Genomic DNA, 15,553 nt, shown 5'->3' with positions numbered 1-15,553 from the left:
AACTGGGAGAGGGCCGGGGTTCTGTGGTGCTCACTGCTGGGATAGGGGTGGTGGGTGCTGATATTGTACTGTGCTGACCACACCCCTTTTCAGGATTGCACTGGGAGGGGGTACCACCCAAAATCTTGCCTAGGGCACTAATTTGGCTAGGGCTGACTCTGTACTGAATGCTTGTATGCTGGCCAAAGTTTGCATTGCCCGCTCTTCGATGGCTTCCACAGGGCCGGAGTATTATGATTGGTTATCCTTAGTCTCTACCACAATTGCACATGAAAAATATACCTATTTGGCTAGAAATGCTGAATCTAATTTTGACCACATATGGGCCAAATGGCTTAATTACGCTCATGCTCAGACCTCACAGCGCCGGCTCTCTGTCACCAAGTCTACATCTAGGTCTGTTATGTAACAGTACCACTGGGGGAAATAATGCTACACAATCACTTATTAGTGTGTGCGGGACAAGAGGAAAAAAAATAAAATAATTTTTCTTATACACATATATATATACATATACATATATATATATACATATATATATATATATATATATGCTAGACAATTGTTATATATAACTGTTATATGCCAGCCTGTTTGTCCATTGTAATTTGACATCAATGATATTATTCTATTTGTATATCCTTTTATTTTGTTTTGTTTTATGTTTGTTTGTTTATTTGTTGTTGTTTTCTTTCCTGAAAATCAATAAAAAAAAACTTAATTAAAAAAAAAAACTGAACGATCGAGCTACACCATTCCTCTATGGAGAGAGGAGAACCTTCCAGAAGGTTAACCACCTCTGCAGCAATCCACGAATCAGGCCTGTATGGTACAGTGGCCAGACGGAAGCCACTCCTTAGTTTGCCAAAATGCACCTGAAGGGCTCTAAGAACATGAGAAACAAAATTATCTGATCTGATGAACTCTTTGGCGTCAATGCCAGGCGTTATGTTTGGAGGAGACATTTTCAAACTGTCTATATATTGAATATCTAAATTATGTCGGGATGCATGAGAAGCCCGACGGGGGACTTAAGATAGGCATCGACATACCAACGCCTATCTTAATCCTGACGCTAGAACGCCAAAGGGCGACAGCCTGAACGAGGTAAGTCCGGGGCGTCCTTAGCGTTAGCTGCGGGGAGGTGGAAGGGTTAGGTTTAGGGAGTGTAGCGTGGTTAGGTTTTGGGGGGAGGGGAGGGTTATAGTTAGGTATCCCCGGGGGTAGGTTAGGGTACCGAACCCCCCCCCCCCCGCAGGGTTAGGTTTTGGGTGCGGGAAGACTTGGGGTTAGGCACCACCCTGGGAGGTTTAGGGTTAGGCACCCCTAAGGGAGGGTTAGGGGGGAGGAGAGTTAGGGTTAGGGTACTTACCAGCCAGCGTCGGGATCTCCTCCTGTCGGGCTTCTCAAGCAGCCGCCGGTATTTCATACTGATTCCCTTATGTCCATGTCTAAATGTCCTGCCAACATTATTACTACCTACATATTGAATGTCGACATATAGTCCATGTCAACATTTTTGTTATCTAAATATTACACCTGTCGACATGGATTTGAATGTCTAACTTTTGACTGTCTAAGAAATTTACCCAACCCGCTATTTTGTGACTATAATAATGAATGAAAGCAAGCTGAGTTCTACCATTCTACCACTTAGGGGGAAATTTACTACAGTGCAGGTTTTTAGAAGTGGAGATGTTGCCCATAGCAACCAACCAGCTTCTAGCTATTATCTTCTAGAAGGTGCAAGATATATGTTAAACAGGGTTGCCGACATTTAGCTCTCTCCTTCCAGGAGGGAGCTCTTGGGCTTCCACACGGTGGGGCATGTTGCGACAAGGGGGCGTGGTCCGGCAAATGATCGAGTCATCATGGCCCCACCCCCTCTTCACATTGCCGAGATTAATGGCATTGTAAAGCAGGGGGCGGGGCCATGATGGCGCAATTCAGCCCGAATCACGTCACCACAGCCCCCCCCCGGGACATTTAGGACAGGAGGGGACTGATATTCCGGGTCCAGCTAACACTGGGTATGAGCTGAGCTGTACACTTGGCTGATATGATCAAGAGTCCTATCTTGGAGCAAAATAAAGAGCCCTGTACTGCAATCTGCATTTCAAATGCAGTTGTGGTGTGATATTTTGCCTAAATTCGCACTGTGAATTTAGGAAATATCACAGGAATTTATCAAAAATCCTTTGCAGGGACGGAGCTTGCGATAAAGCTTTGTCCCTGCGAATCCCTTCCGCAGTCTTCACACTGTATTTTTCACAAAAAAATGCTCTATGCAGCATCTCACTGGGGTCACAATGCAGGAGCCTGGAGAGCAGCTGACCGGAGCCCCAGCGGACCTCACCGGAGCATAAAATGGAATTTCACTGAGTAAATGGTTAATCAATAAAAGTTCAAAGAAACCGTTGAATTTTTTTTTTAAGAATATGTTATTAGTCTCAATCCTGTTATCAGATAACATCTTACACAAAAGGCCAAATATCATGAGATTTGCAGAAAGTGCAAAGATTTCAGTGATTTAGAAATGGCATTTAAAGTGGCAATTGTTTTAAAGGCAAACAAACTTGATTTTGCCCTTAAAAAGTTTGTTGCTTTAAATATCTCTGCTAAATTGTCACAATCTCGGCACTTGCCACAAGTCGCGGTCTTTACATTTGACTCTTAGTGGTATGCCCTCAATGACGCCCCTTGTAAAATAGTCAATGAAACGGGAAAAGAGATCACAACCCAAACACAAGGATAAAATGGAGGCTACAATAGTCCAGGATGAATGATGTCCATTCACTGGGCAATCCCGTCATTCAGTCCAATCAGATTGGTTCGAAACACAGGATTGCACGAAAGGATTGTCAGCTCATTCTTTGTAAGTAGTAACACATAATTAATCAGGTTTTGTGGCTGCTTAATGACAAGAACCTAAGCAAGATGCAGGGGCCTATTTAGCATTAAATATTTGTAGCATATTCCGCAAAAAATTAAGGATTCCCCAAATGTACTATGGACCCCCCGTTTTTGTCCGCAAATGCAGCCCTCTACGGGGGGCTAATGTACTGCCGGATTTACCAAGCTCCGGAATGCTGTGTATTCTGGAGCTTGGCCCCAATAGGTATTGCCATCTCCAGATGGCATTATCCTGTGGTAGCTTATGGGCTACTATTTGGCATTACATTTTCCAGTGACAGTTACACAAGATAAATATAATATAACAGTTTACATTGCCATGGTGTCCGCACATTGGGAACTAGAGGCTTGTCTGTCTCACAGTGATGTCACGTAAGTGTAATTGGAAGGCTGAGCTGGGAATGTCTAGCTGAATTCTTCCAGTTTATTAAGTACAGATTTTCAGTGGACGATAAAAATAGGAGAGAAGCCGACTTTGGTTATTGCCGTGATATAAACTATAACTTGTTCCTTGTTCACGTGAACTTTATAATCCATCCAATCCAAAACATGTTGGAGGTGTGGTGCATAAAACAGGTCGATTAGATGAAAACATGAGATGTCAAACAACTTTTTGTACAGGCCAGTTATTGGACACACATGAATTTGCACAGCAAGATGGTTGCAGAATGTGATGTGATTCATTTGGGGAATACAGTATTCTAATGAATTTCAATGGGATGGAGACACATTATTGCAAGAATACATAACCTAGCATGTGTTTGCAGAAACTTTCTATCCACAGAAAATGACCATATAATGACATCACCTACTCTAAGAGATTCTGGGGCTGATTCAGACCCGGACGCTAAGCTGCGTTCGCTCGCTATGGGTGATTGTCGCCCATCTGCGCATGCGGCGAAATACGCATGCGGGAACCAGTCTGTGCGATGGGGAAGTGCTCGCTCAAAGCCCCGCAGACGGGCCGCTCCTTTGAGTGACAGATAGCGCCGTTTGTGGGTGGTAACGGGAAAAACCAGGAAAATGGGGGAGTGGATGGGTGAACGCAGGAATGTCTGAGCGTCAAAATGCCGTTCTGTGGACGTGCATAATTAGTATTGAAGCGTCATAGTACACGTCACCTGGTTGTATTTCAGCCTGCAGTGATCGCAGTGCTTGCGGCGGGGTAGGGTCTACCTCAAGGGCTGCGAGCAGCTCCGATGGCTCTCGATGTTACTGATTAATTATTCCTGGAGATGACGTGTGCTTTGAATGAAAAGTGGGCGTCTTTACACCGGCGTGCGATCACTCTGCCATCACTCTCTAAGACATAGAGGGCGTCCTTAAGCCTGGCTGTGCGATCGCGGCATTTGCATATCCACCCCATGGCGGCTGCGAGAGAGAGTGTGTACAGTTGTCATTAGACCTTATTTCCACCAGCCAAAAGGAAGGGTGAGTATGCTTTGTGTAGAAAAGAATATGTTTGGGCAGTGGTTGCAGCATTCAGGAATGCTGTAATTGTGTGTTTCATCTCACTAATAAATACATTTTACTGACACTTACAACTATCATGATGGAAGAGACCACACCAGAATAAAAAGCCCCAGAAATCCTGTACAGCTACAGCTTTAATGACTATATGTGCCAAAAACGCACATTAGGTCCAATACTGCAAAATTTGTAGCTCAAAAACAACCATGCTCTATAGGATCATTGTTAGGCATGTTGGCAAATTCATTCAGAAATTGACTGCAGTCAGTCTGTTTGTGCAATCTTCTTCCAAAGGCTCGAACAGTCCTGCCGAAGTGACCTGGCCACATCTCAAGAGGCAGGATGGCTGAAGCTAAACCAGTTTGGCCACTACGTGTTTTGCCAACGCAGTCACAAACAAATACTTTACTTTTTCTTATTAAAATTTGTTAATTGAGGGCACTAACCAATATGTCAATTATATGACTTGAAGTAAAGCTAAGCGAAGACACTGTGATATTTACAAAGATACAGTACAATATCAGGCAGTTCCCTTAACATTTGTGGCTCCAAATAAGCCCGATAATAATCTAAATTTATTGGACTAACATTGGCCCCAGTGAAGGCTAAATGCATCAAGACAAAAGTTTGTAAGAACAGAGACCTATTAGTTACTCACATGTCACTAGCGATGGAGGAGTTCCTAGACATGGACTTTGGGGAGAGGTCATAGTCACTGTCTGACCGGTACAGGAACGATTCCCTTCGTTGACTGTGGACAAAGTTGGCTTGTAAAATCAGCCCTGATCCTGGGCTTGTCATGGGATCCAGGGGACTCCGTCCCGATGAGGTGCCATTGTCCACATCAAAGCTGCAAGAAGACACACATACATTTGTGAATAAAGATTTATAGTTGAAAAACAATATAGATCTATTTAGACATAGTTTACATGTAAAGTCTCCAGACACAGGACTGATCTCCCTTGAAAACTATTGCAACGCGTTGTTTTTAGACTGCTAATCCTATCATCTGTGGTATAGTTTGTCATTTTGAAAAATCAATGACAAACCTACTGTAAAGCAAGTTAAGGGCTAAGGTTTAACATAGACATCTAAAGATAATGGAAACAATTATAGTGATTCTACAGAAACCTAGTATGTGGGTAAACATATTTAATTATAAAATATTATTATTACTGTCTAAAATATTAAGTGGTACTAAATGTAATTTATATACTAACTGTACACATAGCGCAGAGCCCCTTAAGTATTGTTGTCACATGATGCAAGTTATTTGCCGCCCATGAGCAATGTTTGCAAAGGGAGATGGGCACGATCAGAGTAGCTGGGCATATGGGAAACCGATCTCTGTGGGAGAGACGTATGTGCATGTATAAGGGCGTTCCCGACTTCATAGAGATCTGTATATTTTATGAGCTACAGACCTGAAGCTTATAGACCCCTCTAGGTGGTGGAAATAAGAGGCACAAATTCACCCCAATAAAATAAAATTAAACTCCAAACATAAAGACCTGAACCAATTTGTTTCAATAAAAAAAAATATATATAAAATTAGAGCAGCACCAAATAAGGGTGGGAGCCAGGACACGTGTGATACTAGGGCTAGGCCAAGCAAAAATGATGTATGCGCTCATTGCTGCTACCATAGCAACCATATCAATGCAGCCAGGCCTTAAGTGATAAAGCAGGGGGCTGCTCCTCATTGACCTAAGCTGGAACCCATCTGGCCAGCAAAGCCCATTATTCAATGCCTACACCCGCAATAAAATAGGTTGCACCCTCTTTACCCCCAGGAAATGAAGATTGTCCTGAGAAGAAAAGCATTTATGGGACGTAAGGTGCTTTTTTAGTCTCTACTAGAGATCTCAGGGGAGCATATGCTTATTCCTTAAGCCTCGTATCCATTAGGCGATTTTAATGTACGATTGAACGATTACGACATCGTAATCGTTCATTAATTGTGCACAAATTGTGCACTATAATGTCGCAAACGACCAGCGATGCGCGCTCCTGCTTGTCATTTCCAACATCAATCAGGCGAAATCATCGTCTGAACATGCCGGTCAATCTGCCGATAACCACAGATTGACCATGTTCAGGGATGAGGGAGGGTGCCTACACTGAACAACATATCATTCAGTGTAGGCACCACAGGGGATCAGGAACGACTGTACGATTACGATGTCATAATCGTACTGTCTTTCTATAGTGGGGTAGTGGATGTGCACCTTTAGACCTCTACTGAAGCAGACTTAACCTTTAATTCTACTCTGACACATGCCAAGTAGATACAGTATATGTATCTAAACACTGGCATGACCTCACTGGTATAGCAAAACCGACCAGACGGCATTCTGCATATTTACAGGACACAAAAACAAGATATCTATTATACTTCTATATAATACTGTTGTACACGCCAGCCAGATACAATGTAATGACGTTCCCCAAGCCGCAGCCAAGTTTTAGATTACGCTCAGAGTATTAAGACACGGACAGCTTTCCAAAACATTCATTAGTCACAACCATCATCCAAAAACTGGTAATACCGCCCTCACTCGTGTGACACATCCTGCTCAGACATGCTCCGTCTGACATGATAAAGTGTGCTTGTCCCACAGCATCTGCAGCCATTGTCACTAAAGAGGTCTGGCTGGTCTGGTTTCATTTGCAAGTTACATAAACATACAGTAAGTAAGCTCTGCAATGCAAAAACTTTTTGTATTTCGTTGTCTTTTTAAAACACAGAGGAGCTGATTGTGATTTGCTCGAATCTCTGTTAACAGACACAAAATTAGAATACAGCGCATGCGCCGGTGATTTTACGCCTTTAGCATATGTTCGTCCATTTGCGTATTAAGAGAGGAGGGGGCCGGCAGCGCACTGAGTGCAGAAGGAGACCCTGGGCACCTCTCTAGCGCTGTGCCTGAATCTATTGTGCATGTGTAGGTCACTGGGGAAATGGCGCAGCAGCCGCTTTCCCGGCAATTTCTCAACTGCGCATGTGCAAAACGCAGGGAAAGTGGTCACCTCGCCATTTTGACTGTGATTTGTACAGTGCTGCTAATGCCAATGCGGGACTCCTGAGAGATACAATAAGTATTGAAAAACTGGGTGCAGGGCGTGCGGTACCCATTATAAATATGCCACTGTGTTCGTCCTATTTGGAGTTGGACGAAACTCGGATGGATCTGTCTTTCTGTGAAATAGGGCATTTCGGGGTGTGAACTGGCCGGCAGCAATGTGATGGCACATAACCACCCTGACTTGTGTGAGTGCCATGGGAGTGTAGTGGGCATGAGTTACAGGCTCATGAGATTATGAGTACGGAGAAGGGCATCCTGTTTCAGACGATCTCTTGCACCTAGCATGGGTCTGGTAAAAGTGCAGATTCTAATGATGACGGTTGCAGCGGCCGGGATAAAATCAATGGGCGGCACGGGTTTTCGCTTGCACACGCATGAACCCCTGCATTAGATACATTAGCATAAGGTAGTAACTCATAGTTGAGTGTCTGTCTGCAACTAGAGCTACTTTGGGTGTGACTCAGAATAAGCCCCAGAAGGCCTAATGCCAAGTGAGTACGGTGCCAGCTGGGTGAATGCAACACATATTCAGTTACGTAAGCACATGTACCTGTGCCCATGAAGATTTGCATGATTCTGTCATTAACGCATGATTTCACCTCGATAGATGGGACGGGGGCGTCCTGATATACACGGAGTACAGTAAGTGTTTCAGAAGTAGACGGAGTTGCTGTAGTGGCTATTGGCCCAGCTGCTACTGCGAATTTATGCTAATGCTGCAGCTCATGGGATTCTTACTGAGACGCCCACCGCTTGCGGCTCGTATCCGATTGTGAATGCAAATATTAGCACCATCTATCCGACATCGGCCGCACCATCAGGCATTAGAGCAACTCTTTGGTTGCTAAGACTGTCTAACAGTACATGGCCGCTGGTGCCGGTGGAACTGTGCCTTTCAATGCAGTCCCTGACACTGACGCGCCTGCCAACGATAGCCACCCCACAATCACTGCCCAGGAACACCCCAAGGAATTGCATGGATCTCCATGCAATTACAATCTTCACCCACCCCCACTTTTTCTCTGGCGGTAACCATCGGATGCATGTGACCAAGGCTTTAATTGGGTCCACCGCTGAATCAGGACCAATGACACATACACGTAGGTGCTTATTCTTAGTTGTACGCAGGGGTGGCCATGTCTTTTGCCGCAACTGCGTCTTGTGCTAATGCCGTGGTTGAATTCTTTAAAACTGAGGCGCCCACTTATAGCATGTTGCGCCTGTGGAAATCCCTCCTTTGGACGCACCATCGAACTTGCACCAGCCCTACACATATATAAATTCATGGAGAAAACGGCAGCTGATACTACTTATTAATCCCCACTGCCAAAAGTGTGCCCGCTGGCCCCCACTTCCACGTCGCTTGCCACTGGTTACTGACCAGTCGTGCATATGATTAAGTTTAGGCGAGACGTGTCGTGTACCCACACAGTGCAGCAACTGAAGACTGGCCAGTAAAGGAGATAATTATCACAGCAAAAATAAAAATACAGGAGTGAAAATAACAAAAAACAACACAAGGGCTAGAAAGAAAAAGACTAATGGGTAGGTGGCACATAGAGGAGCAGGGGGGGGGGAAGCAAGACACAGCAGGGGAAGAGAGAGTCAGTGTATAAACAGTACTGAAAAGTGAGAAAAGGAAAACAGAAACAAAAATAACAGTTGAGAAAAAGGGTACAACGACTGAAGTACAGGGACATGGAAAACACGGAAAAAATAAAGAAGGGCAAAAACAGAAATAAGGGAATAAAACACGGAACAAATATACACACCTAAAAAAACCATGGCAACGCCTGAGACAGTGACTATTTTTTTTATTTCATTAATATATAGAAACACTGCAAAGTTTATGGCATACATGGTAAGTAATGTTGCTACGCCTCCGCCAACCCCTTTAACCTGCAATTGTGTATGCAACAGTCTCAAAGAAATATGTAGGGGGCGATTCAATTGTTTTGTGCGCCCCCTGCTGGGTGTCTATACAAATAGGCACCCGGCAGAGAAATTCAATTGTTCCTCTGTTCAGGCGCTCATTAGTATTTAACGCACCTAAAAGCACCAGGTTTAGTTGCTTTGCATAATGGACACTGCAGGCCATCCTGGTATTTGGGATGATATGAATGGATGGTGGTGAGCAAGCTTGGCAGTGTCCTATCCTGCCCATGGAGATGGGCACATGAGCAGGGAATTACAATCACCTTGGTATACCAGTACAGGAAAGTTACCAGCTAGTTCAGAGAGACGTCTTATTCTATTTAATTGTAAAATGGTCAGATACTTTATACAACTTATGGTATCATAGTTTTACACAAGTGTTATTAGACATTACGCCTCTTCCACTGTACAACAACGAATTGCCAGCCAAGTGGGTAATGAGATGCCTGTTGGATGAAAGTAGCTTTTACGTTCATGGAATGAGTTTTGCTTCAACTGAGCATAAACTTCAGCAAACATCTGAGAAGTATAGTCTGTGTAATCAAGGCTTCAAACCATTGGCAAATAAACTAGTTAAATGATATCTTATACTTGTTCCAGTCTTTAATCCCTGTGACAGCACAGAAGTAATGTAGTGCGTACAAGTTATGAAACCGGAGCCTTTGTGCACAGTATTTCATGGTCTCTGGGCTACAGAATGCTCATTACGACGTAGCTGCGTGTACCATCGTCAGCTAACACCAGCAAGACAAGCAGCCAAAGACTGAATTAATTCAGCAATTAATTGTCTAGCAGCTTGATTTGAGTAAAAAATAAAAAAAGAGCTTTGAAAAATAGACCACTTCCAAGTATTACAAAAGAGATCTGAAAGGGTTTCAATCACACTGTTTACCTTATGAAAGACACCAGCCAGACACAGATTAGGTCTAACCATTACGAAGTGAGAGGATGTCAGAGTCATCAGTGATTAAATAACTGCATGACTATCAACTGTATGGTCATCTGCCAAAGTTAAGGAACTCAGTGGTCTATCCTTAAAGGCAGCATCTGCTCCAGTCCACAGTGTTTTGCCAGCTAAGTCAACAATAATGAGCTTACCAAATCTATTCATCACAGTTGTCCACAAGGGGATATAGTCAGCATCCCGGCGTGCGGGAAGCAGGCGGTCAAAATACTGGCGCAGGAATCCTGACAGCCCATAATCTCGACCGTCGGCATCCCAAAAGTTAAGTATCGGGGATTAGGAGAGGGTTAGGTTTAGGCACTGGGGGGGAAGTTAGGGATCAAACAGGGAGGGTTAGGGTAGGGCAGTCCGACAGAGGAGGAAATACTGATCGTCCTAAAGGTAAGTATAAACTAATCTAATTGTACCCCCTAACCCTCCTTTAGGGTGCCTAACCCTAACCTCCTCCTCCTGTGCCTAACCCTAATCCCCCCTCTAAGTGCCTAAACCTAACCCCCCCCTTCCCCGCCGCCTAAACCTGAGTTAGGGTGCCTAACCCTCCCTCCTCCTAGCCTAACCCTAACCTTCCGGGAGGTTGCCTAACCCTAAGTCCCCCCTGGGAGGCCCTAACCCTCCCCCCCCCCGCGGCTGTCCATGCCCGGCATCAATTCGATCGAGAACCCAAGTAGTTGGGAAGCCGGCTGTCAGCATTGCGTTGGCCGGTTTCCTGAACTTATACCTTTTGGATATGGGAATATTCTGTATTTTGGAATATTTGCATCCCATAATGAAATATATTGGAATTGGGACCCAAGTCTAAACAAAAGATATATTTATGTTTGATATACACCTTATACACAAAGCCTACAGGTCATTTTATACAATATTTTCAATAATTTTGTGCCTTAAATAAAGTTTATGTACCTTGAACCATCAGAAAGCAAAAGGTTTCACTATCCCAGTTATGCTTAAAAAATACTGTATTTTGGAATATTCCGGATTTCAGAATATTTTTGGATATGGGAGACTCAACCCTGTATATAAAACATTAGTAGCCGACAGTAAAATAAAGCATAAAATAAAATAAAAAAGGTCCTACTAATTTACAGTAGTAGTTGCAACGTGTTTCGCAAACAGGTTGCCCGAGGAAACAGACCTTTCTGCGAGACGCATTGCAACTACAAACTTAGTAAGACTTTTAATAGTTTTCCACGCTTCTAGTAATAAGGGAAGGCCTCAAACAAACAAAAAAGGCTGTTGGAGTTCAATATTATTTATTCTTATATAGTGCAGCATAATCCTTTGCGCTTTACAATTGGAAAAAAACAAAAGAACAAAACTGGGTAGGAACAGACAGACATACAGTAAAGGTAAATGGGCCCTGCTTGCAAGCTTACAATCTATAGGGAAATAGGTGTTTATACACAAGGATAGGTGCAACATATTGCAAATTGGTCCAGCCAGATTGCAGAGGTTATTGGTGAGCTGTATGATCCAGGCACGCAGGAAAGTTGGCCTAGGGTTAGGAGGATGTGAAATTCATTTTGGGGTAAAATAAAAAATTGTCTGCTAGTAAATGTGTGACTTTGTGGAATGAGAACAGTGAAATGGGTTAATAGCAGTGGATTACTACAGCAGATATTTTAAAAATGTCAAGCTCGCACAGTAATATCACTTCTGGAAGTCATACTTGAAAGATCTGGTACATTGGATGAGCTGATTACAGATAGCGTGGCCCCCAATATGAATCACTCATTTACAGACACAAAAAAATATTGGAAATCAAACTCATATTTCCTGTAATAAGAATGTCTCACAGCAAATCTGTAAGAATAGTTAAGACAATTCTTACATGTGCACAATCCAGAGCTGGGATTCCTGGTCTATATACTGTAAATGCACTAGTTGAAGGGCGGTTTCCCCAATAGTGAAGTTACTGCCAGACATAATCCCTTTCCAACATAGATAAAGCGAAAGAAAGGCACAAGCAGACACAGTAAAAGTACTCCAATGAAACTGCCAGGTCATTGTCAGCATTTGACCTAAGGCAAGAAGTAAGATGCAGAACAGATGGGAAACAATTGGCTACTAGCACCTAGAAAAGAAAGCAGTACCAGAAACACCATGAGCTTACTAGGACTATTATTATCTCAGAACAAGATAAGGAGAAACCAGATTTATCTAAAACACAGAAGGACAGATGCGCATCAATGCTGTTAGCCACAAGAGAAAGCACCTTTCTCAAGTGAGACCAACCGGGATCAAGGTAACATCAAAGAGGACAACATCAAGGACAAGTCGGGAGTCTGCAAATTATTCCCTTGCAAGAAGACTTCTCAAACCACGAAAACAGGAAGCTCTTATAAACTAGTAAAAGTAGCACACCAAACTGAATACAGCACTAGAGAATCTTTGTGGCACCTTATAAAGCAAAGATAATAATAATAAATATATATGTCTAAACAACAACAATGGCAGAAGCTTTCTAGCCAGAGCCGGTCCTAACCAATTTGGTGCCCTAGGCAAGATTTTGGCTGGTGCCCCCAGCAGATAATCCCAGTCTCTCCCCTCACAGCACACTGCTGTAACTAAAGGAAAAAGGGACAGGTTTTAGAGGAAAGTTCCTTATGCATCAACCTGAAAAGGCATTTAATAAGGCACATTCTCCCCTGACAGCACTCCTCGTCTCTCACTCCACAGCACCCAGAACAGTACCCCTCACCAGGAGCGCCGAGAGTGGGGGGGGGGGAGCGGGTACAAATTACCCGGGCCCGGGCTTCCTGGAGGGGCCCAGCGGGGGCCCAGGTCCAGCAACGCTTCCCCCCTCTTAGATCACACAGCAGCCCAGCACATGCTGCTGTGTGCTGGGCTGCCCTGGAGACTGCTCGCAGCTGCCAAGAAGCAGCCACAGCAGTCTCCTGCAGTATGTCTGTTGGGGGAGCGAACAAGCTGATTGTGCCCCCCACTGGTTATGCGCCGGGCTGAGGGGGCTCACTGCACCCCCCTCGCCAGCGCGCAACGCCGCTTCAAATCAGCGATTAGGCCACGTCCCCTTTTTTACCGGGGCCCGGCACGGCTCTTGACGGGCCTGCCCCTCACCACAGATTACAGCACAGCACCCCTCACCCAGTACAGCATTCCTTGGCCAGCACCCATCTTCCAGCACAGCACATCATCCATCACTCCTCACCCAACACCCTTCCCTCACTCAGCACAGAACCCCTCACTCAGCACAGATTACAGCACAGCACACATCACCTCTTACCAAGCACAGCACCTCTCACCCAGCACAGCACCCCACACGCCTCACCCAGTACAGTACTCCCCAATCAGCACAGCACAGATCACAGCACCCCTCACAGCACAGATTACAGAACAGCACCCATCACCCCTCAGCCGGCACAGCACAGATCACACAGCACAGTCAGCACCCATCACTCACAGTACAGGCTGACCCCCACACCCCACCCATTGCATATAAGTTTGCAGGGCACTCCTGTAAGCTGTTGTAGCACATCTCAGTAGAATGGTAGCTGATGGTTGCAGCTTGTTGTTACTTCCTACCCCCTTCTATCCTGGTAACCATCATCATCACTAGTCCACGCACTGGGTCCCTTCTTACCAGTGTCGGACTGGAGCATGAAGGGCCCACCAGGGGAATGCAGTGGAAGGGCCCCATGGTTAAGGGGTGTGGCCAGCTACCACAAATGTTTGGTTAACCAATAAGCAAATATTGGTGTAGTATCTATAGAAAGGAGCCAATCACCCATGATCAGTGATACTACTCCACCAGGTAACTGATCATCTAACAGAGTAACAATGTATGATTTGAGGTCTGCAACCTGTCACCTAGAGGAGTAGGTGGGCCCTCAGGCAGTGGGAACCACCGGGGATTTCCCCTGTACACCTGTTGGCCACCTGTGGGTCAATTAATAGCATCTACAGCTTTTAAGCTGTTGTTTCTTATCTCAGCCTCTAGGGCAACCTTAGTTTTTGTATTTACATATCTAGAGATATTTTGTTTGACAGTATTTGCTGTATTGTTGATGTGTGACAAAGAAGCAATAATGTAATGATGCAAGGCTCTCTTGTGTCGTCCAAGTTCAGATGCCTAGAGTAGACAGACAGGCTTCACTTTTATCTCAATCTCCTAGCTACGCCCTGTTAGAAGCAAGGCATTGCCAACTACGTGACTTTATCCAACCACAGTATAACTGTAGGCGACATGATGGGAGCACTACTAACACAAACAGCCTTAAAAGGAACTTCAAAGTCATTTCTTAATAAAAACAAGTATTCCTTCGGTCCCATGAAATTTAGTTCTATTTAGGTCTAAACATGTTTGACCCAAAAGTATGATGTTCGTGCATAATTTTATAAAGACTGATAAGACCATAAGTAGGCATTTTGGCAAATGCAGTTGGAAGATGGCCACTATTGCATTATGAGCGTGGTCCTCTTCTTACTGCATTTATATGACCCAATATCAGTGAGAAGTTGTCCATCTGCTTGGGCCAATCACTAAGTGACTGTCCAAAGGGAGTGAATGCACTGGCGCATTTGAGGCCTTCTTAAGGCTTGCGTTTTCAGTGTACAGTACCTCAGATAGTAAGTCTATATCTGGAGGCATAGCCACTTAGAGGGTCTATTATATTTCCATGTGCTGTTGTGTTCTGCCAGTGCGCATCTCTCTAAATATCGTGAAGCCATCCATCATTTTCTAATATTATGATCGGTACAGAGAGATCCCAAAAGTGCTCTGATACTATAACGGACGCTGCAACCAGGCTTTCAGTCAGAAAACTTGAATGTGCTGTAAGTGCTCTGCCTATATATTAGTTGTAAAGCGTTAATTTACTCTATTCTACCTAGAGCACAGCGCCATAGTACTGTGTACCTTAGCGCAGTTTCCTGATTATCGGAAAACTGTGCATGCGTAGGATCTGTACTGCACATGGGCAGAAGGGGTCCCAGATCTCTCTCACAGATCCCCCAAGCAGCAGCATGATCGACATGCTGCAGCATTTGGGGGGTCAGAGCAGAGGCGTGCCTGTCCAGCGTTCCTGGAAACAGGGGTGTGTTACCCCCCGTTTTCCGGAAATGATGAGGCCAGGGTCTGCGCGGGGGAACACAGATTTCCTAACTTCGCAGGCTGCCAGCTGAAGCTTCTCAGACTGGCCGGTGCTGCCGCCATCGAGACCGATGG

The 15,553-nt window shown here is 44.6% G+C and overlaps 1 protein-coding gene across 3 annotated transcripts in view; it reads right to left on the bottom strand.

Moving 5' to 3' along the window:
• Positions 1-15,553, bottom strand: part of PDE4D (phosphodiesterase 4D) — a 968,852-nt gene that overhangs the window by 269,481 nt on the left and 683,818 nt on the right. For all 3 annotated transcript variants that reach the window (XM_088469385.1, XM_088469386.1, XM_088469387.1), the window contains one exon: positions 5,042-5,233. In XM_088469385.1, coding sequence (XP_088325511.1) covers positions 5,042-5,233 — 192 coding nt within the window. The remainder of the gene's footprint in view (positions 1-5,041; positions 5,234-15,553) is intronic.

The sequence above is a fragment of the Taudactylus pleione genome, unplaced genomic scaffold (assembly GCF_031769625.1).
Source record: "Taudactylus pleione unplaced genomic scaffold, aTauple2 ptg000092l, whole genome shotgun sequence".
Lineage (NCBI taxonomy): Eukaryota > Metazoa > Chordata > Amphibia > Anura > Myobatrachidae > Taudactylus > Taudactylus pleione.
The sequence above is the reverse complement of the archived record's forward strand: the minus strand, read 5'-3'. Positions and strand labels throughout refer to the sequence as shown.